The sequence below is a fragment of the Phacochoerus africanus genome, chromosome 14 (assembly GCF_016906955.1).
Source record: "Phacochoerus africanus isolate WHEZ1 chromosome 14, ROS_Pafr_v1, whole genome shotgun sequence".
Lineage (NCBI taxonomy): Eukaryota > Metazoa > Chordata > Mammalia > Artiodactyla > Suidae > Phacochoerus > Phacochoerus africanus.
The window spans coordinates 34,383,240-34,410,079 of NC_062557.1; the positions used below are offsets into that span (position 1 = coordinate 34,383,240).

General features: G+C 60.3%; 1 protein-coding gene across 4 annotated transcripts; it reads right to left on the reverse strand.

Annotated features, from left to right (window-relative positions):
• Positions 1 to 26,840, reverse strand: TSPOAP1 (TSPO associated protein 1). 4 transcript variants are annotated; one of them, XM_047757193.1, is made up of 31 exons: positions 26,346 to 26,840; positions 25,419 to 25,526; positions 25,007 to 25,135; positions 24,222 to 24,401; positions 23,479 to 23,664; positions 22,216 to 22,293; positions 22,050 to 22,133; positions 21,734 to 21,823; positions 21,415 to 21,537; positions 21,049 to 21,153; positions 19,368 to 19,418; positions 18,918 to 18,938; positions 17,922 to 18,126; positions 17,155 to 17,327; positions 15,798 to 15,916; positions 15,421 to 15,530; positions 11,138 to 11,980; positions 10,823 to 10,974; positions 10,099 to 10,476; positions 9,776 to 10,015; positions 9,253 to 9,432; positions 7,796 to 8,668; positions 7,049 to 7,148; positions 6,804 to 6,958; positions 5,465 to 5,633; positions 5,016 to 5,087; positions 4,299 to 4,402; positions 4,139 to 4,210; positions 3,824 to 3,934; positions 2,903 to 2,964; positions 1,156 to 1,219 (listed from the first exon to the last, which is right to left on the reverse strand). In XM_047757193.1, exons 1-30 carry the CDS (start codon positions 26,673 to 26,675, stop codon positions 2,935 to 2,937), a joined length of 5,571 nt encoding a protein of 1,856 aa, XP_047613149.1. In that variant the 5' UTR covers positions 26,676 to 26,840; the 3' UTR covers positions 1,156 to 1,219; positions 2,903 to 2,934. The 4 variants fall into 4 exon arrangements, with proteins under 4 accessions (XP_047613147.1, XP_047613146.1, XP_047613148.1 ...); XM_047757191.1 differs by lacking the exons at positions 2,903 to 2,964; positions 23,479 to 23,664; positions 24,222 to 24,401; ... (1 more) ...; positions 25,419 to 25,526; positions 26,346 to 26,840 and adding an exon at positions 23,065 to 23,159 and having other exon boundaries at positions 1 to 1,219; XM_047757190.1 differs by lacking the exons at positions 2,903 to 2,964; positions 22,216 to 22,293; positions 24,222 to 24,401; ... (1 more) ...; positions 25,419 to 25,526; positions 26,346 to 26,840 and having other exon boundaries at positions 1 to 1,219; positions 23,479 to 23,657.

Below are 26,840 nucleotides of genomic sequence, written 5' to 3' on the forward strand. Positions count from 1 at the left end.
TGGGTTTTGTGAAAATAGACTTTATTATAATAAAATGTCTTTTTAAACAAATGCCCCCACCATTCCACACGCCTGGAGATCAAGGTGGGGTGCAGGCTTCCGTCAAACAATCTCCCACCACAGCCAACGAAACATGCAGAGACACTCACCCAGCCTGAGGGGGGGTGGTGGAGGGGCGAGGGGAAGCGGGGGGCGGGGGAGAAGCCCCCCCACCCCGCTCTGAACAGGGAATGTATGAAAATAGCTGCATAAATCTGTCCTCTTCCCCAGCCCCTGGTCTAAGGGAAAACGATGCAAAAGAGAAGTTGAATCGATGAGCAAAATAAGGCAAACCCAACTCCTGCTGTCTGCCCGCTGGCCCCCCCGGGGTCTCGGGTCTCAGGCCAGGGGGGCGCCTGGCAGGTGGGGGGAGCACTATGGGGCGGGGTCAGGCCCGCTTTGGCATGGCCTTTCTCCTTCCCGGGCCTTGCGGAGGGAGCGAGATGGAGGAAGCTGGGCGGAGGCACTGAGTATGTACATATATACACGGCTCTGCCCCCGGCCCCCTCGGGGGTGGGGGACGCAGCAGAATCCAGTGCAAACTTTCCTTCGGGGAGGGAAGACATGATCGGGATGGCCGGTGCCGTCCGAGGGGAGCAGGTCCCTTTCTCCCCGGGATCCCCGGGCCAGGTGCGTGGAGGCCACGAAGGGACTAGCAGAGCGTGGTGGATGCCAGCGGAGGTAGGTGAACCAGGAGTCACGAGTCCCACGTCCAGGCCTGGCTCTGGGTCAGAGATGCTCAGCCCCGCAGGGGCCGACGCCCTCCCTCGGGCTGGGGCTCAGGTGCCCCTCCTGTAAGAGGGAGATGCGCGTCCAGAGGATCCATCCTTAAGGGCTCATCCAGCTATAACTTTCACCGAGTCCGATTCCCATCCAAGGGCCACAGGGCTCACTTGGGAGACAAGCATCCAGGGCCTGCCCCATGCGGCCAGGACAGTGCACCCAGGGCCTGGGGCCCCCTCTGCCTGCCGGGGGTCGGCGGGGGAGGACCGCAGCATCACTCCTTCTTCTCAGAGCCCAGTTTCCTGAGGAGCTGCTTCCCCTTGGAGAGGAGACCCCACATCTTCTTGCTCGGGCCCTGTAGCACCCCTAGTTCAATCCTGGGGAAGCGGCCAGGGCCAGGAGCACAGGGCCAGCCTGGGGGCACCGCCGGGGGCCCTTGTGTTGAGCCCACCCCGTCCTGGAATGTGAGATAAAAGGGGCAAGGTCAGGGCCCACCCCCTCGCCCCAATCTGACTCCTTTGCCCCCACCACGTCAGGAGCCTGCAGGGCCCCCCCCCCCGGGTCACAGAACCACTATCCAGAACCAGAGCTCACCACCTGGCCAGGGCCCCACACAGAGCTCAGAGAGGTGAACGGGTGATGAAACTGACGGAGCACTGAGGTGGGAGTCCTAAGGGACAGACACGGAGTCTCAGTTCTGCTTCTGTTCACTTGGACCAGGGCAAGCCCCGCCCCCTCACGTTAGGGTCTCCATACAGGACGTTGGGCTGACAGAGCTCACGAGCCCTTGGCCTTGACCCTCAGGATGGGTGCTCTGACTCCCCTGTGTCATCTTCTCCCAAACAAAGGGAGAGCAAGGACAGGGACACTGGATGGAGCCCTATGCTCCAGGGAAGGTGGTTCCTGCACCACCTCAGAGATGGGAGGAGTGGGCCATGATGCTGGGCCCCAGGGCCTTCAGGGGGGCAGAGCCAGTGCCCACCCCACAGGGAAGAGATTGGGATTCTTCCTTGAATGACCCCTGAGAGGCCCTGGAGACCAGAGGGGACTCACCATCAGCCAGTACTCAGCCCCCACCACAAGCTCTGGAGGTCGCCCCCCTCCCCTAGTGCCTTGCTGAATCATCTCCTAGTCCTATTTGCCACCAGGAGCGGCTCCCTCTGCCATGGACCCACCCAGACCATGCTATTCGTGGCCTAAGAACAGGGGCTGGGCAAACAAGGGAGCCACCAGGAAGTCCCCCGCTCCACTGAATTCCCACATCCCCTCTGTGACCTCCTGTGCCTGGTAGAGCCCAGTCAGGTCTTGCCAGCCTGCGTGTTCTCCACCCCTCACCTCCCACTCCCTTCCTCAAGCCCCTGCTTCCACCAGAGCCTGGCGGCATGCTGGCAGAGCCAGTCCCAGAGCCCAGACCAGAGGCAGGTGCCGGGTGCCCAGCCTGGGGCCCACCCCCACCTAAAGCCCTGGTGATGGGGTACAGCCTGCCCTCAAAGAGGTCTGCTGGCACCAGGAGTCCCTGCCAACCAGCCAAGGCTGACGGCTGGCCGGGGTGGGGGCTGGAAGGCCCCAGGCCCTTCTTATTCTCTCCCAGGGCTCCCTGGAGGATAGGGTTGCTGGGGAAACATTATCTCTGAGCCCCAGAGATGAGTGGTTTGGGGTGATCTATGGATTCCAACGATTTAAGCCACCCCTTTCATTCCCCCCAGCAGAGAAAATGGAGAGTTGGATGCCAAACCATGCATCTGATCCCTCAACAGGGGACGATGATGAGGGAGGCTATTATTACTGGTGGCGCTGTCACCAATAATAATCACGATATTATAACACTATAGGCATATAGTATCATAATACACTGATGAGCCATAATACAGATGTCACATAATATTCTATAAGCAGCACGTGCTATAGAATAGGAGGAATCATCTAATATGGAACATTATACACTAAGATGACATGTACTCCTGTGGCAGCTGGCACTGCCCAGAGTGAGGCAAGGGGAAGGACTAATCTCCCTCCTCTGTCCCCTGGAAGAAGGTGGAAAAGCCGGGTCAGCTCAGTGTCCGAGACAAAGGAGCACTGTCTGATTACAGGGACGCAAGGAGTCAGGTGACATGGACATAGGGGGTCAGTCCCCACTTACATGTCGCTCTCTCTACATATATCTATCTCCATCTAGCACTGGACTCTTCTCCTCCTCGTTCTCTGAAGAACAGGGAACAAAGAGAGGAGAGGGGTTACGGACAGACGGCGCGCTCTCCACCCAGTCACCAGGTCACAAGGGCTGGTCCTGCTTTGCACAGCCCCTGCCTTTGGAACAACTGCAGATGGAGGCCCAGGACTTTCCAGCGGGGGCCTGGCCCCCTCGCCCTCTCCCTGTCCTGGGGGCCTGGAGCTTAACTGTACTCCACCCACTCAGGAGCTCTGCTTGCTGGGCATCTGGCATTTTTTTTTTTTTTAAGGACGCACTCGCAGCATATGGAGGTTCCCAGGCTAGGGGGTGAATCAGAGCTGTAGCTGCCAGCCTACACCACAGCCACAGCCACAGCCACGCCAGATCCGAGCCGCGTCTGCGACCTACACCACAGCTCACGGCAACGCCAGATCCTTAACCCACTGAGCAAGGCCAGGGATCAAACCCACAACCTCATGGGTCCCAGTTGGATTCATTTCCGCTGAGCCATGATGGGAACTCCTGGGCATTTGGCTTTAACAGGCACCTGGGAGACAGGGAGACGCAGCAGGGGGGAGGGCTGCTAGAGGGGTGGGAGGCTCAGGGTCCTTTCCCACAGCTCAGCTGCACTGGCCTGGGGTGTGGTCAGCTGGGTCAGATGAGCTGGGGATCAAGGCCTCGGCCTCACCCCACTGGGGTGGGGGGTGGGAACAGGGACAGAGCCACCCTGGCTGGGCTCCCCCTGGCAGTAGCTCGCAGCTCCACCCTGGGCACAGGGCATACCTGGATCCCAGCCCACTGCACCCCTCCTGCAACGCCATCCTGTCCCCCCCACCACACCAGTGGCATAGAGACCAAACTGCTGAGCTGGGAGCCCAGGGCCTCACTGACCTGACCCTCGGCCTGGAGTGTTCCGGGCTCCCTGTCTGAGCCGCCCGCCTCAGGCCCCGGGCCCTCCAGGAAGTTGGATGGAACCAGGCCCTGCTGTCCATTCAGTTCCCCCTGGGGAGGAGATGCTGGTGAGACTGAGACCGGGAGAGCCCTCAGCCCCACCCCCCTTGACCCTGAAGCCTGGGTGGAGTAGCCTGGGCTCGATGTCACTGTCATGGTCCATTCCTCCAGGCTCCCATCAGGAACCCTCACTTATGCCCCCTCCCCAGCTCAGGGAGAGCCCTCTTGGGCCCACCCCCACCCCCAAGTTCTCACATAGTAGAAACCATCATCGTCCATGTCCCCAAACACAGTGATGACGTCGCCCGCCCGGAAGGGCAGCTCTGCCTAAGGAGAGACCAAGAGGCAGGTGTCAGCTCGGGGAGGCCCTGCCACCTGCCCCCTTCCCAACTGGGCTCTCTCAGCGGGTCCTCACCTCCACGTCCATGTTGGGGGAGCTCTCCCGGGGGTTGTAGTCAAATGCAGCCACCATGGAGCGGGGAGCTTTCAGGCCGGCAGAGGAGACCAGCTGGGGGGGGGCTGGAGGGGGAGGGGCAGAAGACTCAGGACTCTCTCTCTGGACACCCCCCCTCCCCCGGCCCCTGCTGTCCTCCGCACTGGAGGCCTGCTGACCCCCACTCATCACCTCTCCACTAGATGTAGCCCCCCTCGGGGGGCAGCCAGCAGGGCTACCCCCCCACCTCTCTCCCCAATCTCCCCTTCACAAAGCTAAGCAAGGCCTTCCGACTCCGCTGCCCAGAGAATCTGCCTGTAAGCCCCGCCCTCTTGGGTGGGGGGCGGAGGAACAGTGCAGGGCAGGCAGGATGCTCAACCTCCCACAAGGGATGCAGGAGAAGGACACTCAGAGAGCACATCAGCCCAGCCCTTTGGTTTTCACAGCGAACCAAGGCCCAGAAAGGGTGGATGACTTGCTCCAGGTTGCACAGCATTTATAGTCAGGGACTTTTAGGAACAGAGGTCCCAGCAAACCACTTAGAACGCACCCCCGTTAGAATGAAGCTCCCCACAGAGGGGTGGCCGTGGGGGAAGATCCAACTCCCTTCACCCGCTCAAGACTCACACGCGCCTCCCCAGAGAGCCCAGCACCCACCTCGCAACCTCACAGGCCCCCGAGGGAGAAAGTCTTACTCACCTTTCTTGGAGCGGCGGGGCTTGGGGGGAGGCCCAGCTGTGCGGGCTGTGGTGTACACAAAGGGACCGTTCCCTGGTCCGGAAAGGCAAGCAGATGTTACAGAGACACCCAAGCGGGGGAGAGAGATGGGACAGTGACTCCAGAGTCCCCTCCCTGGGCTGTGCCAGTGTTTCCGTGCTGAAATCTCTAAAGGGGAATTCTTCTCCCACCCCCGACCTCCAGGATCCAAAATACACAGCCCGTGCCCTCTGCAGCAGACCCCCACTCCGTGTGGCAGGCTCACTGCTCTGGCTGCACCGGCCCGGGTCTCTGAAGGCCCCAGTGGCTCTGCCAGGCTCTGCATCAATGACATGCCTCAGCCTCTCCAGACATACAAATTGCTTTGGGGGTGGGGTTGGGGTTGAGGTGGCCTGGGGTGGTGGGAGGTGAGGGACAGGAGCAGGTCGTACCTGAACCCTCAAGGAGAGCATCTGGGGACAAGTAACCCCGCTGGAGCAGCTGCTGTCTCCCTGCAGGACTGTCCACAGCCACCTCGGCCACCATGTTGCAAGGGATGTAGCCCGTCCGGCCGCCACCTTCACCCCGATAGAAGCCATCGGCATCCTTGTCCCCAAACACCTGGGGGTGAGGAGGACCAGCGGTCTCAGGAGGCCAGTTCAGTTTGCTCCCTACGCCCCAGGCGCAGGGCCCCCAGCACTATACTTGGGACCAGAGAAGAATGCTCGACATTTTGCGGGACAGGACATAGGAGGAAACGGCCGAGAATGAGGATCTGAGAGATGAGAGAAAACGGCCCTTTCCATTTTCCATATGATCTTTACCCACGATCGACGCATCCGTTCCCCCAGGCCACCCCAAGCTAGGGCTCCCTGAGCTCAGGGCAATAGCCAAAAGCCTTCAATGTTTTGCCTTTTACTGGTGGCATGATAAAAACTGTAATTTTTTTTTTTTCCGGTTGGGTTTTGTTTGTTTGTTTTTCTTTTTCGGGCCACACATGCAGCATATGGAAGTTCATGGGCCAGGGGTTGAATCCGAGCTGCAGCTGCCGGCCTACGCCACAGCCACAGCCACGCCAGGTCTGAGCTTCATCTGTGACCTGTGCTGCAGCTTGTGGCAATGCCAGATCCTTAACCCACCGAACAAGGCCAGGGACTGAACCCACATCTTCATGGATACTAGACAGGTTCTTAACCCGCTGAGCCACAACGGGAACTCCCATAATGTTAACAGCACCAGTTATCATGCTGTGCTTTGTGCCAGGCAGTTTCAGCACGCTACGGGTATTGAATCATTTAATTTTGAAGACAACCCTGGGACACTAACATTATCTCTATTTTATCCATGACGTCAGAGAATTCAGATCATCTATTCAAGGTTACCTGCTAGAAGGGGCAGAGTCAGGCCCAACCCACATCATCTGGCTCTAGAAGCTATGGTCTCACCCATGGGTGGCTAGGATACCTCCACTGCGGGAAAGAAGAGAAGAAGGAGGCCCCAGGAGTTTCTGTCATGGCGCAGTGGTTAACAAATCCGACTAGGAACCATGAGGTTGCGGGTTCGATCCCTGGCCTTGCTCAGTGGGTTAAGGATCCGGCGTTGCCCTGAGCTGTGGTGGAGGTTGCAGACACAGCTCAGATCCCACGTTGCTGTGGCTGTGGTGTAGGCCGGTGACTACAGCTCCGATTTGACCCCTAGCCTGGGAACCTCCATATGCTGAGGGAGCGGCTCTAGAAAAGGCAAAAACAAACAACAACAAAAAAAAGGAGGCCCCAACAGGGAGGCAGCCACCTTGAGGATCTGGCCCTCCTGGAAGGGCAGCTCCTCTTCCCCGGCATCAGGGTTGGGAGACATTGACACGGGGTCATAGTCAAACAGAGCCACGAAGAGCCTGACGGGTAGGTCCTGGTAAGCCAGCGCTTCTTCTGGAGGGCTCCTCAGAGGTGCTGTGGGAGAGACCAGGGGCAATGAGCTCTGGCCAAGGGGGCAGGAAAGCCCCCTCAGCCTAGCCCAGGACCCTGGCATCAGGGGCTTACCCAGCTCTGTGGAGCCTGGTCTGGGGGCCCGGCCCCCACTCCATGGGGGGCCCCTCCGCCCAGAGCCGTCCTGCCCTCTGGACTCCCCGCTCTCTGCTGCCTGCAAAGAGAAGGCCACAGATGGCAGGAGTGACACACCATTCCTCCGGCGGGCACCTCGGCAGGGGCAGGACCCTGCAAGCGCACCCCCCAGCTCTGCCCCATCAGCGTAAGCGGCACAGCGGAGCAGGGACACACATTCCTCTCCTGGAGCTGTGGCCCAACCTCACTGGAGACCTCAGACACCCCCATGGGAGGAGGAAGCACAGGAAGGGAGGCCCCCGGCTCCAGCCACCTTAGATGAGGGCAGTAGAGGGACTAAGGTTAGATCTTAGACGTGGCCGAGGAGCATGAGAGGAGGGCCTCTTCCCGGCGTCGGGGTGGAGTGATGCTGGACATGACAGTCAGTGTCCTGAAGATATAACTAGCTAAGCGGAGGAAAGGGCCATCCTGCCCAAAGGCGGGGGGCTGGCGGGCGGCAATTGGCGACTCATGGCCACAGAACACTGTGCATCCCGGTTTCAATTGGCAGAAGCAGCAAAGCAGTGGAATGTGGGTGGGAAGAGGCAGGTGAGGGAGCCCAGAGGCCCAGCCCCACCTCTGCTGATGGAGGCGGCAGCGTGGAATGGGAGCAGCTGGTGGGCAGCAAGCAGGGCCACCAGGCGGCAGCAGGCAGGGAGCTGCCCAGGGCGGGGAGAGGGCACGGACCCGGGAGGGTGACTCCTTGGCTCTGCCTGTTGCACTGCGGCCTCTCCGCTCTGGCTCCCCTTTCTCCCAGGCTGGGAGGCGTGGGTAGGGGTTGGGCCCTGAATTGGCCTTCTGAGGCCCCCTGGGCCTTCCCAGGGGCGCTGTGCCCCAGGCCTCCCCATCTCCGAGGTAGCAGGAGCTGGTGCTGCTGATGCCCCCGCCGCCCGTCTCCTGCTCGTCCTCAGAGTCATATTCGATGCTGATTTCCAAGCACTTGGGGGAGAAGCAGCTGGCCAGGCCTGATTCCGGGGCCCGGCCACGGGGGCACCTCCTCGAAGGGGCCGAGCGCCCTCTCCCACCTGCCTCTGGTCCAGCCCTGCTGCCCTCGCCCACAGGAGGGCCGCCCCTCTCCCGAGCTGGGCCTGGTCGTCCAGAGGCCTGGGACCCGCCATTGCTGAGAAGTCGGCTGCAATGTTCACGGGGATCTGGGGACCGCCTGCGGTTCACGGGCTTCTCAGGGGACCCACTTCCTTTTCTCCAGTTGCTTCCACCAGCTAGTCCAGGCAGGTCCTCCAGGCGGTCCCCAGCCCTGGGGGGCTCCGGAGACAAGGGACACAGGCCAGATCCTCGGGGCCGACTGCTGTCACAGCCCAGTGCCAGCAATGCAGGCTCCGGCGGGCCGGGGTCTCGAGAACAGCCTGCCCCTGGCCTCTCCTTCTCCTCGTCCTCCTCGTCCTCTTCGTCCTCCGCCTCCTCCTCCTCGTCCTCCTCCTCCTCCTCCTCCTCAGGGATGCTGAAGAGCTTCTTGCCGCAGAACTGCTGGAGGGGCAGCTCCAGGATCTGCTCCAAGATCTCCTCGTCGCTGTCAGCCTCACAGAAGGGGTCAGGCTGGGGCTGGGGAGGGGGGAGGGCGGCAGGGAAGAGAGGTCCGTGGGAAAAGGACAGAGTTGCGACCTTTGCCCTCAAAGGAGGGCAGGGCTTTCAGGTAACCCATAGCCCTTCCTCAGTTTCCCTCCAAGAGGAAGGACCAGAGAGGGAGGCTGGCCCAAAGCCACACAGCATGTCCAGGGCAGAGCCTGAAGAAGAATCAGGGAACACATCCAAGATCAGGCTGCATGGATTCGGGGAGCCCCGGAGGGGCAGAAGCATCAGGGAGCAGGCGGTGTCTGGAAGAGCAAGGAGGCCTCCCACACCCTCCCCGGAAGCTCCCCATACGAGGCTCTCTGATGCCCAGGGTGCTGTGTTTGGTGGGTTTGAACAGAAGCGACAGAAAAGAGTGCCTCGTCTTCCCCTTTCTTTCCAGGAAGGCAGAGGCCAAGCCTGAGCCACTTTCTATCCACTGCTCAAGACAGGGCCCAGGCCACATGCCTAGAGGATTTCTGGCACTCGGTGGCAGCTGGAGTTAGCTGCTGACATGTGGGGTAGAGGCCCCCAGAACCTGAGGTCTAGGGCCCACCGGCCCCTCCTCACCCCGTTACCTTGGCTGCATTCTCCCTGCACTTGTTGCCAGCAACCTGCTTCTGGAAGGAGCAAGTCCTGACGCCTAGCTCCTCTTCTTCCTCCTCCTCTTCCTCCTGGATGTCTGACAGATCTGAGGTACGGCCGTGGTCCACAAGGGAGTTCCCCAGACGCACCCCGAGCTCTGCTGGGTCCTCCCGCTGCAAGAGGGGAGACCAAGGAGGAGAGAGGGGAGGTCAGGGAGAGGTGGCAGGATCAGCCGCGGCCAGAATGCACAGGGTCCCTTGCAGAGGGTGAGGGTCATGCCCATGTGGAGGGGGTGAGGGAGGTTGCATAATGCGGGGTGGGGACAGAGAAGGATGGTAGCCCCAAAGGAAAGAATTGGGAAGATAAAGTGACAAGGAAGCAGCCAGAGACACAGCACAGACCAGAGCCAGAGCAGAGCACCGAATGAGCAGAAGAAGCCACCCAATTTGGGCTGGCTGAGGCAGGGAGGAGGACCTTGATTCCTGGAGGTGGCCCAGGGTGTCCCCAGCCCCGTACCTCAGCCCTGGGCCTCAGCCCGGACCCCGGGTCTCCTCCACGGCAGACCTCAGCACCGGGCAGCCTCTGGGCCAATGAATTCTGGGTGCAGCCGGGTGCCGGGCGGGCCTCTCCTGCGGTCCGCTCAGCCTCCTCCTTGACCAGGGAGGAGGCTGCAGGGCCAGGAACTCGCTCTCCCAAGGTTGGCTCGCCGGCTTGCCCGTCGCCTGAGGCACCCAGCACAGCGGGCCCAGCTTCCTCCTGGAATGGCAGGCACTGAGGCAGGCCCCCAGCCTCAGCCCCCTCTCCCCACCTCCACTTGTTCCCCGCCCCCAGCAGGGTACCTGGGAGCCAGATGCTGGGGGCTCCTCTTGGGTTCCTTTTGGTGTCTCTCTGGAAGGGCTTGCTGGGGGGCCTCCAGGGGGGTCTTGAGTTCCATGGGGACCAGGGCACCGGAGGGGAGAGCTGGGGTCTGCAGGCCCCGGGGAGGCTGAAGCAAGAGGTGGTCTGGCCTCCGGGCCCGGCCTGGGTGAGGGGCAGGAGACCCGGGCTGGCAAGCAGGCCCTCGCCAGGGCCGGGGCGATGGGAGCTGGGATGGAGTCGGCCGACTCGCCGTGGGCTGACATGGTGCGCACGGCCACCTCGCGGCACTCCTGCAGCAGCTGCAGCTGGGACAACTCCACCAGCACGCTGCCTGCTGTGGGGGAGGCCACCTCCATGACCTGCAGGGTGGAGGGGGACATAGGACAGGAAAGGGAGGCTGAGATGACCAAGAGCGAGGATGCCACAACATCAAGGGCGACTGGCATGATGCCAGGTGCTGGGCTGAGCTCTGGGCACGCCCTTAGCTCATCGAAGCCTCCTGGCCACGTGGCTTCAGGGGTGCAACGGTTTTCGAATCCCAGGCCCCTGCTATCAAAGCCCATCCCCTTAACCAATCTGCTGCCCAAATGCCAGGGGCCAGGCAGCTCTGTGCCCAGCTAGGGAGACTAGGCCTCTGAGCGTGGCGAGAAGAGACCCCCCTGTCCTGCCTCCAGGATAAGGGTGGGCAGAGTCCCCAGGCCGTACCTTCTGCCCATCAGCATAAATGGCATAGCCGGTGACCCGCACGCCATTGGAGGTACCAGCCGCATCAATTGTTACCGGGAGCCAGCTGATGATCAAGATTCCCGGGGAGGGCCCCGGCTCAATCTGCACATCCAGGGGGGCGTCGGGTGGGCCTGGGGAAAGGGGCACTAGACCCATTAATGCGTCGCCTGAGATAACAGCCCACTTTGCCTTTTCCCTAAAAATGCAAGCAGCAACAGCCTCCCCTTCCCCCACTCGCCATCCGGCCTGACCTTCTGGGTGTTACACACTCCAGGTGCCCCCAGGGCCACATACCTGCTGGGAGTGTGGTGAACTGCAAGGTGGCAGTCCGCTGCTCCGGCCTCTCCCAGCCGGGTTCCCAGGACCCTCGAGGTGGGAGCTGAGCCTCTACTTGGACCTGATAGAGTGTACCAGGCCGCAGGTGGCAGAAGGTGGCCCAGTAGGTGCTGGGGCGGGCAGAGGGACACTCTTCCCCATTGAGGTAGATGGCATGGGCCAAGTTGCTATTGCCGGGCACCCAGGTGATCTCAGCAGATGTGGCTGTCAGGCGATGGACTCGCAGCTGGCTAGGGACCACCCCGGCCCGGGCCCCCAAAACCAAGCAACAGCGCAGAGGGTCTGAGCGGCCCCGACTGGTCAGGGCCTGCACGGAGACACGGAACGGCCCCGCCCGCGGGTCCAGGTTGTCAAGCACAGCCGTGGGGGGCGCCTCGGGCCCCAGGGCCTGCCGCAGCTCCCCATTCACACAGACGTGGTAGCCTCGCAGCGCCACATGCTCAGGAGGTGGCTCCCAGGCCAGCACCACGCTGTGGGCCAGCTGCTTAAGGATGGCCAGGCAGCGGGGGTAAGGCACCGCAGGGGGCTCCCCCAGGCCCTCGGGCGGGGGGCTCAGACTGAGCTCGTCCCCTGCAGCCTCTTCCTCTGGTCTGGGCTGGCTGCGGCCCCCGCTGCTCTGGTCCCCGCCACCGCTGCTGCTGCTGCTGCCACCCCCGCCGCCGCTCAGGAAACTGAGTTCGGGGCCTGAGCTGTGGGACAGATCGGCCAGCTCTGGAGGGAGGGCGGTCAGGAGGTCGTCGTCCGACACACGCTCTACAAAATTGGAAGGGACCAGGCCCCTCCGGCCGTCCATGAGCTCCCCTGGCAGAGGGAGGGGCAGGGGAGGGGCAGGCAGAGAGGAGGGAGAGAGAAACCAGTCCAATAAATGCGTTTCAGCCATGGTTAGCAGGTGACCGTAAGCCTTTGGTTCAGCTCGACATTAACCTGTCGGCGCTTTTGAAAGGCAAGAGCAGTCAAGATCTGGATTAGGGAGTGATCATTAATTTTCATAGGTGTGGTAACAGTATTGTGGTTCTATAGGACTTCAGCATATGCGGTTCTTAAATAAATGTGGTTCTATAGGTCTTAAATTTTATTTTATTTTATTTTTTTATTTATTTGTCTTTTTGCCTTTTCTAGGGCCGCTTCCCACAGCATATGGAGGTTCCCAGGCTAGGGGTCCAATCTGAGCTATAGCTGCTGGCCTATGCCAGAGCCACAGCAATGCAGAATCCGAGCCGCATCTTCGACCTACACCACAGCTCACAGCAACGCCAGATCCTTAACCCACTGAGCAAGGCCAGGGATCGAACCCACAACCTCATGGTTCCTAGTCGGATTCGTTAACCACTGAGCCACGATGGGAACTCCTATAGGTCTTAAATTTTAATATGCAGGTGAATCACCTGGAGATTTTCTAAAATGCAGGTTCTAACTCGGCTCAGCATAAGTGGAGCTGAGATTCTACATTTCTGGCAAGGTCCCAGGTGATGCGGATGTTGCAAGGATGTAAGAAAATGTTCATTTTTCTCAGGTGTTGCATAAACACCCAGATATTTTATGTCTTGGTAAAATATTTGTCTACAACTTGCTTTTAAATTCATTTATTGGCGTTCCCGTCGTGGCTCAGTGGTTACAAACCTGACTAGTATCCATGAGGATGAGGGTTCGATCCCTGGCCTTGCTCAGTGGGTTAAGGATCTGGTCTTGCCGTGAGCTACGGTGTAGGTTGCAGACGCGGCTCGGATCCCGCGTTGCCGTGGCTGTGGTGTAGCCAGGCAGCTGTAGCTCCAATTCGACCCCTAGCCTGAGAACGTCCATGAGCTGCAGATGCAGCCCTAAAAAGTCAAAAAGAAAAATTTTTTTCTTGCTTCTCTCTTTTAACCTACCTATGGAAAAAACAACTATGGCAAGATGTTAACAATTGTTGAATCTATGTGGCCCGTACATAGGTGTTTGTTGTACTCTTCTTTAATTTTTCTGGATATTTGAAAACTGTCTCATTACACAGGCCTGAGGAGTAAGGACAGAGGCGCCCCTCGACTTCCCTGTACAGAAAACAGACACCCTCAAAGGAAGAGGGAAGTCTCCTCCGGTCAAGGTAAGGGAAAGAATGTTTAGCGACAAAAGATGTACCTGCCTGAGAAAGAGAGTCCCCTGTGGGTTCTAAAGGGAGGGCGACCCACGACATACCTGGATCTAGGAGCATGACAGACAGTCCAGACAGAGACCAAAGCTAAGTTCTGTTACTTTGTGCCAGTCCCCCCAAACAGGTGGCAATAAGAGTAATTTTTTTTGGGGGGGGGGCCTTTTCTAGGGCCGCACCCCCGGCACATGGAGGTTCCCAGGCTGGGGGTCTAATTGGAGCTGTAGCCATCGGCCTACACCACAGCCACAGCAATGAAGGATCCAAGCCGTGTTTGCAACCTACGCCACAGCTCAGGGCAACGCCAGATCCTTAACCCACTGAGCAAGGCCAGGGATCGAACCCGCAACCTCATGGTTCCTAGTCGGATTCGTTAACCACTGAGCCACAATGGGAATTCCAATAAGAGTATTATAAAACATTTGTTGGCGTTCCCATCGTGGCTCAGTGGTAATGAACCCGACTAGTATCCATGAGGATGGGGGTTTGATCCGTGGCCTCACTCAGTGGGTTAAGGATCCGGCATTGCCGTGAGCTGTGGTGTAGGTCGCAGACGTGGCTTGGTTCTGGTGTGGCTATGGCATAGACTGGTGGCTATGGCTCTGATCTGACCCCTAGCCTGGGAATTTCCATATGTTCTGATTTGACCCCTAGCCTGGGAACTTCCATATGCTGTGGGTGAGGCCCTAAAAAGAGGGGGAAGAAATTTGTTGTTGTTTGTGAGGTGTCAAGGAACAAAGAAATGGGACACACAGCCTGTCACATCACAGCTAACTGGGACAAGGAAAATGATTCCCAGGGAACAGCTAAGCTGGCAGCAGGTGTACTTTATTGGGAGAAAGGGGGAGCAATGACCAGGCCTTAGGGCAGAAGGTGGGTAAAGACAGGCCTGGGCTGCAAGAGGGCATGAGTTTCCCCAGCAGCCTCTCTCTCTGCTTATAGGAAGGAAAAAAAGGCGGGGGGGGGGGGGGGACTCGAAGAAGAAACAAAAGAGACATTCAATAAACTAGATAATATAAGCACTGCAGTGGGTTAAAATCTTCCCTCCCCAACATATGTCCACATCCTAAACCCTGGACCCTGTGAGTGTGACTTTATTTGGGAAAAGCATCTTTGCAGGTGCAATTAAGTTAAGAAGCTTGAGATGAGATCATCCTGGATTATCGGGGTGGGTCCTAAATCCAATGACAAGTGTCCTTAGAAGAGACACACAGGGAGAAACACCGAGGGGGGAGGGAAAAGCAATGTGACTACAGATGTAGGGGTTGGGGTGATGCGGCCACAAGCAAGGAACACCTGGAGCCGCCAGGACTGAAAGGGACAAGGAACGGCATTGCCCCTGGAGCCTCCCCAGGGAGCGTGGCCCTGCCAACCCCTTGACTACAGACTTCCAGCCTCCAGAACTGGGAGAGGACGTTTCTGTGGTCTTGAGCCGCCCAGTTGGTGGGAAGTTGTTAGGCAGCCCGAGGAAATTAGCATAAGCAGTCTCTCCGAGGGGTGCAATGCTGGCAGTAGGAACCATCATGCTAAGCAGATCTACAGCCCTGAAAGGCTGGTGCTGGGGCCTGGGCCAGGGTCAGTCTCAGGTTCCTGAAGCTCGTGCCACTGAGGGCAGCCCAGGCGGGACCAGACAGGGATGAGGTGTCACTTAGCTAAAGTATCATGAAGAATAGGAACAGGGCATCCTACCCCCAGGTGTCTACATGCCTTTCAATCTACCCCAAGTGGCATAGTTCACATTCTAGTCACGTGTTGTTAGTTAATATTTATGTTTTGACTGCCCCCCTCCCCCCAAAAAGGTGTTGGTGTTCTGATTTTTTTCATTAAAAAAAAAAAAGCCAGAGTTCCCGCTGTGGCTCAGCAGTTAGCGAACCCGACTAGCATCCATGAGGACACGTGTTTGATCCCTGGCCTTGCTCAGTGGGTTAAGGATCTGGCGTTGCCATGAGCTGTGGTGCAGGTCGCAGACGCAACTCGGATCCCACGTTGCTGTGGCTCTGGCGCAGGCCGGCAGCTGTAGCCCCGATTCGACCCCTAGCCTGGGAACTTCCATATGCCGTGGGGGAGGCCCTAAAAAAGAAAAACAAAGGGGAACGGACAGAATGAACCCTCCTACCTTCGAAGAAGCCATCCTCGTCCATGTTACCATAGATATAGATGTACTCGCCAGCGGTAAGCGGAAGCTCTGCCTCTGGGTTCTCATTGGGGCCCTCGAAGGGGTTGTAGCTGGGGGCGGGGGTGGCACAGAGGAGGAGGACAGTGACATCCTGCCTCCGAATCCTGTCTCCCCTCCCCCGGCGCCCTTGCCCTCTATGGAGAGGTGGTCGTCCACCTTTAGCCAAACGGAGGACTCACTGCGCCCACCTACCGACAAGGTTAAGGCGACAGGTCCAACCTGGATCCCTGCCCCAGCCCCACCATCTCTGCACCCGGCCCCTCCCTCCCATACAAGCCAGATGCCCAGGGCATAGGGAGCAGGGGTGAGGGGCCCACCTGTAGCGAGCTAGGAAGACCTGGATCCTGGCTCCTCCCCCGCCGCCCTCGGGCAGTGCTGCTGGGAGCAGGGAGACTCCGTCTGCCTCCAGCTCCTCCACCTCACTGGCTGTGTCCACCTGGGGGCAGACAGAAAGGGCCAGTCCTCCCCAGGACTCAGGGCCAATAGCAAAGCAGACACAGGAGGACCCGTCATTCGGAGAAGTTGAGCACATGCTGGATAGAGCCAGCGGCCAGGAGCCCCGATGTTTTCTAAATCAGCACCTGAGCCAGCAGGGCTTGGCCGACCGGGGACGCCCTGGGTGGAGGGAGTGGAGATAGTCCGGATCCCTCCCTGGGCCTGGCCTCTACTGTACCAGCCCAGTAAATAAGACCACTTTCCCCATGACAGGGGGCCAGCCACACCAGGGGGGCATGGGTGTCCAATGACAGTTTGCCTCCTTAAGATAAAAATGCAGCAAAGTGCTCTGTCAGTAAAGAGCTGGAGGCCAGGAGGCAGAAGGGGCTAAGTCCCTGCGCGGAGCACACAGAGGGTGCAAACAGGAGCATCCAAAGCCGGCACCACCGTGCTAGCCCACAAGGGGGCAGTAGACACCAGGGCTGGGCTGGGTTCTACCACTTCATACAACCTTGGACAGCAGGGTTGCCCCTGATCTGCCTGCCTTCCCCCCTCCCACTGTCTGGGGTTTGGGAGGTTGAGAGAGGGAGGAAGTGATCAGAAAAGTTGTGATGATACCAAAGAACTTGGTAATAATAATTAATAGCAGCCATATGTTAAGCATCTACTGTGTGTCCCACAATTGGCGGGGGGGGGGTAGGGGGAACTGTCCTAGTTTTTTATGTAATCCTCACAACAACCTTAACGAAGCAGGTTTATTAGCTCAAAATCCAGACAAGGAAACCGAAGCTCAGAAAGAGTCAGCGATTTGTGTAAGACAAAGCTGGGATCTGAATCCCGGAACCTGTGCTCCTTCTCACACCACCTGCTTCGGCTACAGACACTCTCATGAACGGCCTCATTATGTGGATCCTGGCGCCAAAGTGTCTCCCTCCATCCAGCCCAGGACTCTGGGGCCACTCTGGGGCCTCTCTGGGCCCCAGAGGGGTGGGGCCGGGCAGCCCTGAGGGAGGGCTTGCAGGCAGGCCCTGGAGAGCAGGGACGGCCCCCCCTGTACCCCCTGTCCACCCAGAGGAATCCACAGACCCCTCTCTCCCTGGGCCTGGCCCCACTTGGGACCCCCCTCAACAGGAGCCAGTGCACAGCCAACTCCTGGGGACTCCAGAAGAGTGGCCCCCGCCCCGCTGCCCCGCCTTCCCCGAGGCAGAACCAGACCCCAGGTCCCGCCCCGGCACTGACCTCGGGCGTAGGGCATGACTTGGGGCTGTTGTGGATGGACTCGGAGCGAGAGGAGTTGGAGAGAGATTCTGCCTTCTTGGCCGTCCTTCGGGGGACCCCAGCAAGAGTGGCAGGGGCAGACTCGGAAGACTTTGGGGTGCAGTGCCCTGGGGAGCCTGGCGGGAGGTCAAAGTCTAAAGAGAAGATGACAGGTGGGCTTGAGGGCTGTGGCCTGAGGAAGGACCAGGAACCAAGGGTCCTCCTGGATCTAGGGGTCAGGCCCTCCGTGGCCAAGTTTCCCTCCAAGAAGAGAAACACGGGAAACTTACTAAGTGGAGGTAGAGGTGATTTACATGTATTATCTCACAGGATCCTCAGAGCAGCTCGATCAGGTGCTCGGATGCACCACTTAGGACACACGGCCCTCGGGGATCTAGCGGCAGCATCAACTGTTAAGTGAGCGGAGCCGGGACCACCACATCTGACTGATGGCTCTTCACCAGCCCATCCTGCCCGCTACCGACTCCTCGTGCCCACCTCCCGCCGTGACCACAGACATCTTGTTGGAGCGGGGCGAAGAGCAGCCCGAGATGCCTGGGCCAGACTCTGGGAGAGCCACTCCCATGGGCTCGTCTTTTCCCCACTGGAGTCTGGTTCGAGCCAGACCTGGCTCTAACTGGCTGTGTGGCTCTGGGTCACCTACTTGCCTTTGCTGACCCTGCACTGTGCTCTGTACAAAAGCCCCAAGCCTGGGGATTCCAGACTGATGTCACTAGGTTCCACCTTACCTTTGAGGCCGGACCCCCGGCAGGGCTGGGGGGTGGAGCAGCAGCAGGGGGGCGGCGGGCGGTCCCCAAGAGTATTGCAGCCCAGGGCAGAAGTGAGCAGATCCAAGGGCCCCGGGTGCAGGCGGAAGGCCTGGAGCTCCTGGGCCAGGAGGCTGAAGCGCTCAGTCTGGCTACGGCACTGCTCCTCCAGCTCTCGAACCCGGACCTGGGCCAAGACCCACCATGAGCCCCCAAGCCCAGCAAAGCTGCCCGATCCAGCCCATGCCATCTCCCCACCACCCGACGCCAGGCTTCAGATCACACCTGCCCAGCTCTAGGCCTGGGCACCAGTCCTCAGCCTGGCTGCCCCATGGCCCTGAAGTGTGTGTGGCTGGCAGACAAAGACCTGGAGCTGTGGGGCTTCTTCACTCCCAACCCTGCCTCATGCAGCACAGGGTCAGGCCCCAGGCAGTGGCACTTCCTGCTGGTGGCTGCTTTCTAGGGGAGAAGGGGTCACCCCCACCCCCACTACAATAACACTTCAGGAGCTTTCTCAGCTCCTCAGCTTGTCAATCTCCCACAGTCACTGACCCAAATCCCTGCCCTCAGAGAAGTCCCCAGAGAGATCCCACACTGGAGCTAGGGACATCTTGGCGACAGGAGTGAGCCAATTCTCAAGAATTTTTCTCAGGTGTCAGGAGAGGCCCCATCGAGGGGATCATAGCTTAGACTGGTGCTGAGCTTCCTCATGGGCTGAGCGACTAGGTTTCAGAGGCGAGAAGGCCTTGTGCCTGCCAGGTACAGTGGCAGGTCTGGGAGGCGGGGACAGCCCCCACGTCCTGTGGGAGTCCCAGCCCAGCTACGGTATCTCAGGTCTGCTGCCAATCACACCCCCCCTGTCGTTGGACATGAGAGTCGGAACCACTTGGACCTGAGGGAGGAGGTGCCGCTCAGCCAGCCTGGAGAGGTGCTGGGGAGGGGACCCCCCCAGGGAGGAGAGGGATCAGGAGGCTGTACCTGCATGGAATCCAGGGTAGACTGTGGCAGGAAAGGAAAGCACAGAGGGAACGTTACAACCCTTACCTTGCGGGTCATTTCCCAGAATGGGGGGGAGGGGGGACCAGGCGGACAGCCCACCAGCCCGTCAGCTCCCTGCACTAGTTAAGCAGGTGCTAAAAGGGAGGATAATTCTGGGAAAAGGCAGCCTCTAAAGGTGGGTGGCGGAGGGTCAGGGGGCGGGGGGGGGCAATTGCTGCCACGAGACCCAGGAACCCCCGGTCAGCTGTGCCCTCACCTGAGAAATAGGCCAGTGGTGGAGGGGGTCCCCCCAGCCCTAGAGCATGTAAGGGCCTTTCTTTCAAGCCCACACCACCCACGCCCACGCCCACGCAGCCCGTGCCATCTCTCTCTGACCTCTCGGCCTTCCCCCCACGCTGGCAGAGCTGCGGCCGCCTCCAGGGACCCTACCTCCAGCAGCTGCACAGCCCCTTCATGTTCCCTCTTGGCTTCTGCCTGGGCCTACAGGTGGGAGGAGGCAAAATGCTGGAGGAGAAGGACGAGGGACGGGGGGTGGGATAGAGCCTGGCGGAAGGGAGGAGGGCAGGAAGAAGGGAGAGAAGAAAGAGGAGGAGGGGAGGGGAGGAGGGTGGGGGCCGGAGGGGGCTGAGGGCTCCGCTCCCTTGGGCCAGAAGGCGACAAGGTCAAGGAGAAGGGCCTGAAACTAACTGCTTCTCTCATCCTGGTTTCCCTCCTATCTCTCTGGTTTCCCTCCTATCTCTCTCTCTCTCTGTTTGTTTGGTTTTGGTTTTTTTTTTTTTTTGCTTTTTAGGACCACACCTACAGCATATGGAGGTTCTCAGGCTAGGGGTCGAATCAGAGCTACAGCTGCCAGTCTGCACCAGAGCCACAGCAACACGGGATCCCAGCCACGTCTGCAACCTACACCACAGCTTACGGCCACACCAGATCCTTAACCCACTGAGCAAGGCCAGGGATCGAAACTGCAACCTCATGGATCCCAGTTGGGTTCGTTACTGCTGAGCCAGCATGGGAACTCTGTCTGTCTGTCCGTCTGTCTGTCTCTCTCTCTCTTTCTCGTTGCCTGCCCATCATCCACCCCTTCTGTATGTTTGGGTGCCACAGAGCTGGGCCTGCTTTTACTCTCTCCCAAAGGGTCCCATCTAGTCACACAGCCAGACACACTGAATACTCCAAAAGCTCTCCAAGACCCCCTTCCCCATGACTCTCGACTCATGAATCCAGCCGTGGATGGACAGCTCCACTTTTAACACACAACCCAACCTTGGCCAAAACAGAACTCAGAACTCAGGCTGCCCTGCCTTGCAGATCGGCTGCCCTTCATCCCTGACTCTGGGAGAGTGAAAAGCCCCGCCCACCATTTCATCAGCCAACGGGCGAAAGACCAGGGCCTCAGCTGTAACCTCAGAGTGAGTCCTGTCGACTCGTCCCCAAGATATATTTCGAATCTGTCCACTTGTTTCCACCTGTGTTGTCCCCACCCTAGTCCAGATGCCCTCTCACACCTGGACCCCTGCAGCCACTTGACACCTGACTGCCCTGTTCCACGCCCACTCCTTTCTCCATTCTCCACAGCGCTGCCCATGAGATCCCCTAAAATGATGAATCAGATCATGCACCTCTCTGCTCGGGACCTTTCAACAGCTTCTAACCACTCAGAGAGCAGAGTATCCAAACTCTTCCCATGACCTTGAAGGCCTCCTGTGATCCGGCTCTTGTCCACCCCTGCCGCTCTGTCCATCCTCATCCTACGGAGGGGGCCTCACTGATCAGAGTGCTGATGAGCTGGCTCTTTCCGGCCCTCGAGGTATCAGAGGCCTTCCTTGCCGACCTCTCTAAAGAGGCCCCTCGCTCCATCCCAACCATGCAGCGTCACGGCACCCTGTTCACTTTGCCCACTGCGTTCATCACTGACTGGGATCGTCTCACTCGTGGATTGTTTATTTGCTGATGGACCTGGTCTTTGCCCCTCATGGGCCCTCTAGTGCCTGGCACACCATGGGGTCTCAGTAAGTGCCCGCTGGATGAGTGAGGATCAAGCTGGGGTCTGGCAGCCTACCACCCCTCCCCCACTCTGCCCCCCCACCCACCCCTGAGACCCTGCCCCCACCTGCTGCAGCCTCCGGACCTCCTCCTGTTTCTCCTGCAGGCTGAGGCGAGCCTGCTCATGCTCCACCTCCAGCTGCTGCCGCCGCTGGGCCACCTCCCGCATGTGCTGAAATGCAAGAGCCTGCATGAAGGCCGGAGCCCTGCTCTACTGTTTCTGTAGAAGATCTAAGGTGAGGGAGTCTCAGACCCCATAGGCTCTGGATATTCTCTGCTAAAAAGGAAACTGAGGCTAGAGAAGGAAAGGGGCCAGCAGCACCAGGACTTGGCCTTAGGACCCAGTGCCCCGTCAAGGGTGGACTCCACGGTTGGGCTTTCTCCCTGTGCCAGGAACCAACACCTTCCCCCCACGTACACACGGCCGCCTCACCTTCAGCACCTGCTCCAGGCTCTCCAGCTTGCTCTGCAGGCCCTGGCTCTTGAGAAGGGCCGAGTCCCTCTCCTGTGTCACCCCCAGGAGCTGCCCCCTCAACTCCGCATTCTCCCACTCCACCTGGAGAGGGGGGAGTGGCAGGGAGCTGAGTGTGTGAGCCTGGTCCCCCCAGCATCCTCACTGTGGCGGCAGCAGGGGCGAGGGGAGAGTCTGCCTCATCCTCTAGCCCAGGGAAGTGGTGCGGGGTGGAGGGAAGGGGGAGAAAGCCCCTTGCCTGGGGACCAGGGCCCTAGCAGGACCTGGGCAGAGCCGCTACCTGCTCCTTCTCCGTGGCTCTCCCACTGAGCCGAGAGTTCTCCTCCACAAGGCGGGCATTCTCATTCCGGGCTTCCCTCAGCTGCAGTTCCTGAGAGACCAGAGGAGCTCTGGGGAGGGTCCCAGCGCCCCGACTCCTCCTCCCCACACAGAGGACCCCTCCCTCCCCCACCTGGAACCTGCAGCAGCCAGGAAAGGAGGCCCCTGCAGAAAGGGAGGGAGGGCACAGGGAGGCAGGGCTAAGGGGGAGCCCACCACTTGGCTGCCCGGCCCCAGGGCAGGAGGAGCAGGCCTCTGCGAGCCCCTCCAGAGCTCACCAGCTCCTCACATCGCCTCTGCTTTTTCCGGGCTTCCAGCTCTAGGCTCTCACATTTCTTCCGCTTCTTGCTGAGCTCCGATTCCTGTGGGGTCAGCATGGAGCCCCTCTTGTGAGAAGGCAGCCACCCACAACGGGTCTGCTCCAGCCCTTGACCTGGGACTTACCAGCTGCTGCACCCTCTGCTGTTTCTCTGGCTCCCCTAGGACCAAGGGTGGGTTTTCCACCTCCTCCTGGGGCGTGGCCTGGAAATGCCCAGGGGCAGGGGGCTGGCACCTGAGAACAGGGCCTCAGGGCAGCCTGCCCCCAGCCCAGCCTGTCTCACAGTCAGCAAAGAGATCCCTGCCCACCCCCCCCCCGGGGGGGGGACTGTTTGCCCACCCCATGCCATCACCTCCCACGGATGCGGAAGTGCAGGGGCTGCACCCCTGTGTCCTGCAGACACAGTGCTTTGAGATCCTGAGACCCATGTGCGCCCTGGGAGATGGGTCCCTTATCCAGGCCAAAGCTTTCCCTTTTTAGCTACCAGGCCTGCCCTGCACTCAATAACTGTCCCGGGTGTCCTTCAGTGACTGGCAGAGAACTAGGAGGCTGCCTGGGCCCCCAGGGATGCAGTGTCCCCAGGGCTAAGGGTTATGGATCCACCAAATCTGGGCTTGGCCTAGAGCCTAAAGACCCGTCAGAGCTTCCTCCCAGCTTCCCCCAAGCCCACTGGAACGCGTCCCAGTTATCCATGCAAACTCTAGAGGTGGAGAGGTCTTGAAGGCCGATGCATCTCCCTCCCTGGGCCGGGCAGAAGGGTGAAATCTGAGCAAGAGGTACCCCACACCCTGAGGCCTGGTGGCTAGGAAGTCTCTTCCCCTTCCCCTCTGCCCAGAAGGAGGTGGATCTAGGTGCTGCCCAGTACAGAGGATGGAGAGAAGCCAGACCTATAAGTTCTGGCGGTCCGGAGCCGGGTCCCTAGCCCTCGGGCCAGGGGCCACCTAAGCCCGGCGCCCAGTGAGGGTCGCCCGTACCTGCAGACGGGGTGGACACCGCCGCCCCTGGGTGGCCGGGCCTGGCCTGGCGGACCAGGCGGGCGCTGAAGGGGGCGTCCCCGCGCTGCGGCGGCGGCGGCGGCGGGGCGAGGCGGAGGCGCGGGCTGGGCCCCGGGCGGCTGCCAGGGCAACCGCGGATTTGCTGCCGGGCCGTACCACTGGCGGCGCGGCGGGGGCGGCCGGACGGGCCCGCGGGCTGCAGGGCTGCGGAGGGTGGACCCCGAGCCCCCCGGGCGCAGCGCAGGTACGACTGCCCGGATGGGGACAGTCCCCCAGCCCTCGCAGTGCCCACGCCACCGCTGCGTCGTCAGGGCTCTGAGCGAGGTGCAGGCGGTGATCCCCGAGCCGCTCCCACCTCCATCTCCATACACCTGCCCTTGCGCCGGTGCTCACCTCTCCCGGGGCCCCGGGGGCGGGCGCCCCTCCTCTGGCCGAGGCTGCGGGGCCCGGGGGCCGGGGCGGTGGGGGAGGCTCCCTCTGGTTGCGGAGGGCGATTTGCCTCTGCAGCCGCAGCACCTCCCGCTGGGATTCGCGCAGCAGCCGGTCGAAGTCTCGCACGTGGAGCCACTGGGGGCCCTCCTAGAGTCGAGGGACAAGGAGAGGAGTCGGGCCTAAACCCTGCCCGCCGCCCCACGTCATCCCCAGCAGAGGCCGTCTTCCGCCTGGGTGGAGGGGCTTCGGGGCGCGGGAACGTGCACACCCTCCCATGCATACATGCCTGGTCATAGGTGCATGCGTACACAGCCACATGCTTCCGCTAGCCTGTGTGCAAACATTCCCAGGAACTCGTTTACTGGGCACTCACGGTGTGCCCGGCACTGTGCTAAATGCCTTGTGAACATCTCTTCACACCAGCGTGAGCTATGTGTGGATTCGTACAGCCAGACCTACCGGCAGGCAGCCTGAAGCCTGGAGCCCAGAAATTCCCAGGTCTGGGACTCATGGCTCCACCCCCTTCGGTTCAGGCTCCTTCTCCCCGCTCCCACCTGGGCCGTTGCCAAGGGAACCTACTCCCCAGCAACCTCCGCCTTCTCGCTTCATTTGCATCTCATTAACATCTCGTCCACATCCCACACTGCCAAGCAGGCGGCCCTGTGTAGGGCGAGCTGGAAGGGGTGACCGGGACCTCCTCGCACCTTGCCGACCAGCGTGAGCCTGGCCTGCAGCTCCCTGCACTCCCGCTGCAAGGCAGCAATCTGCTTGTCCTTGGCCAGCAGGGCGCTGGCTGTCTCACTGAGGTCCCGGGCTCGTTGACGGGCCAGGGCCTTCCGGCATAACTCCAAGCTGGCCCCTGGACTGGGCATGGGAGCACTCACCTGGCCAGAGGAGGGGTAAGGCCAATGGTCATCTGAGGGCTGGGACACTTCTCCCACTCCTCAGCTCCTCCCAAAGGAGGGGTTAGAACGAAAGCCTAGAAGTGTGGCCTTCAGCTTCCACCCTGTGTCCGGATCTACCCTGGCTCTACTCTCAGCCTCACTTGACCCCATCCCAGCAATCCCGGAGCAGGAGTGAAAGAGTTAACTCCCCATCCTAGTTTCAGCCCAAAGGATGCTGCTAATTGAGGGCTGCCACGGTGATGGGTCTTCATCCCTGCCCCCCACCAGCTCTGCACCCAGAGATGAGCTCAGCAGGAGGCTGCAGTCAGCACCAACACGTGGTAATCCAGAATCAGCTCCCTGCCTGCTCAGGAACTCCCCGCCCAGCCCTTCCCTCCCTCCTGTTAGTTCCAGAAACCCTCAGCCTCCTAGTCTGGCTGGCGTTTGCCCTTGCTGCACCTCAGCCCCTGGGATCCTGCTTTCCTAGGTGCCAAGAGTCCTACGTGCTCAGAGTCCGTGGCTTCCAAGCCCTGCTCCCTCAGGCCCAGCCCTGGTGCCCCTCTTCCCTGGTCGCCCAGCCTCCATCAGTGGCCTCCCATCCTCACCACCCTCAGGTTAGTCTCCTGCAGCTTCCGGGCTCTCTCCTCCAGGCGCTTGGCAATGACCGCCAGCTCGGCGTTCTTCCGCTTCAGCCTCCGCACCTTCTCCTCTGTCTCGGGGAAGCTGCTCTTCCTCTGACAAGGGGTCAGCCAGAATTGGGGCATGTGGGAAGCACACACTACCCCCGCCCCCCGCCCCCCACTGCCCAGACCCGATCCTAACAGCTCAGTCCTGGGCTCACAGTGAGGTCCTCAGCCACTCTAGGTAGGGCTTCACCCTCTCTGGGTCTGGGGGTCATGTCGGCCCCGTGTAGCTCCCACTTGGAGGGATGTTCATGGAATGGCGAAGGCTGGGATGTCTGAATCGGCTTCCCTCCCAGCTCCAACCACGACCCAGGAGTCACTTTCCAAGCCTCACCAGCATCTGGTTCTCCTCCTTAAGGATGGCACAGCGCTGCTGCAGCTCCCCCACTGCCCTCAGCAGCTCCAGGTTGGGCTGGTCCCCAAAGCCCATTTTCAGCTTGCCCTGGCATGGGAAAGGACAGGTGCCTCGGGAATCCCCCCCCCACCGCCGCCGCCGCCTACCCCATGGGGATCAGAGCCTCATAGGGATGCGGTTCCCTCTCCACAGCCCAAGGAGACCTGGAGACTGCAAGGTTCTCCCTCACGTCCCAGGCCTTCAGAGGGGAGCACGGGAGGCCCAGGAGAAGGGGCCGTTTCGTCCTCCCTGTTGACACTGCCACCCTGCAACTCTGGGACCCTCTGCTAGTCCCCCGTGTTTTCCATCCCTGCCCTCCTTCTCTTCTTGGGAAAGGCCAGCTCAAGCTCCCATCCTCACCCCTCCAGTCTCCTCATGGCCACCTGAGTCCCCCAAAGTCCTGGTCCCTCCATCATCTACAGGAGCCACTCATACCCACCCCAAACCTTGTCCTCCCTGGCTCAGCTGAGCCCCCTCCCCTGAATCTGCTTCTTCTTCTGGACTCTGATTCCACCATATACCTCTGCCCACCCCCAGGATCCTGCAGCCCCCAAGGACAGAGACTTGTCGAGAAGACAGACAGATACAGACAGACAGACTGTCAGAGATTCACAGAGGGAGGGGGAAGGCAGAGGATTCAAGGTAGAGAAGCAGAGAGGCAGAAGGACAGACAGATGGCAAAAAAAAAAAAAAAAAAATGGAGCCACTGAGATTCCTGCCCAAAGGAGGGAGGACAGACAGGCACAGAGATGGACCCACAGACAGACAGGAGAAGAGAGGTAGACAGCGAAGTTGCAAATCATGGCCAAGCTGGAGGGCATGGTGAGAGCCCCCAGTGCACAGACCCCCACCGTCCACTTCCCTTACCTTAGGGGAAGCCTCCAGCTCCTTGTCATCCAGCCTCTGGCAGCTGGGTCTGGACCCCAAGGCTCCAGGCCCCGGGCTAGGCAGCCCAGTTTCTGTTCTTCTGGGCTCAATGCCCCCCACAGCCCCAGGGCTTCGGGCTCCCTCAGGCTCAGGGCTCTCCTCAGGCCTCAGTTCTCCCACATGCAGAGCTGCCAGAGTATCGGCCATGCTTGGGGATGCACCTCCGGGTTCGCCCCCCTGGCCTGGAGTCCAGCTCTGCCAGGCGGGCAGTGCCCATGGCTCCATGTTTCTGGGGTCCCCCGGCCGCGGGAGGGGTGTCAGTTGCTCCATGGTTCTGCCAAGAGGCCCCAGGACCCAGGCCAGGGGACATCACCCAGCCAGGTGGAGGGGCTGGCGAGGGTCCTGCCAGGCCAGAGCCTTTCTTTTCTGAGCTCTGGGCTTCACCGAACATCCATCCGAGGCTGGCCGAGTTCTTCCTCATCCACAAAGGAGGCT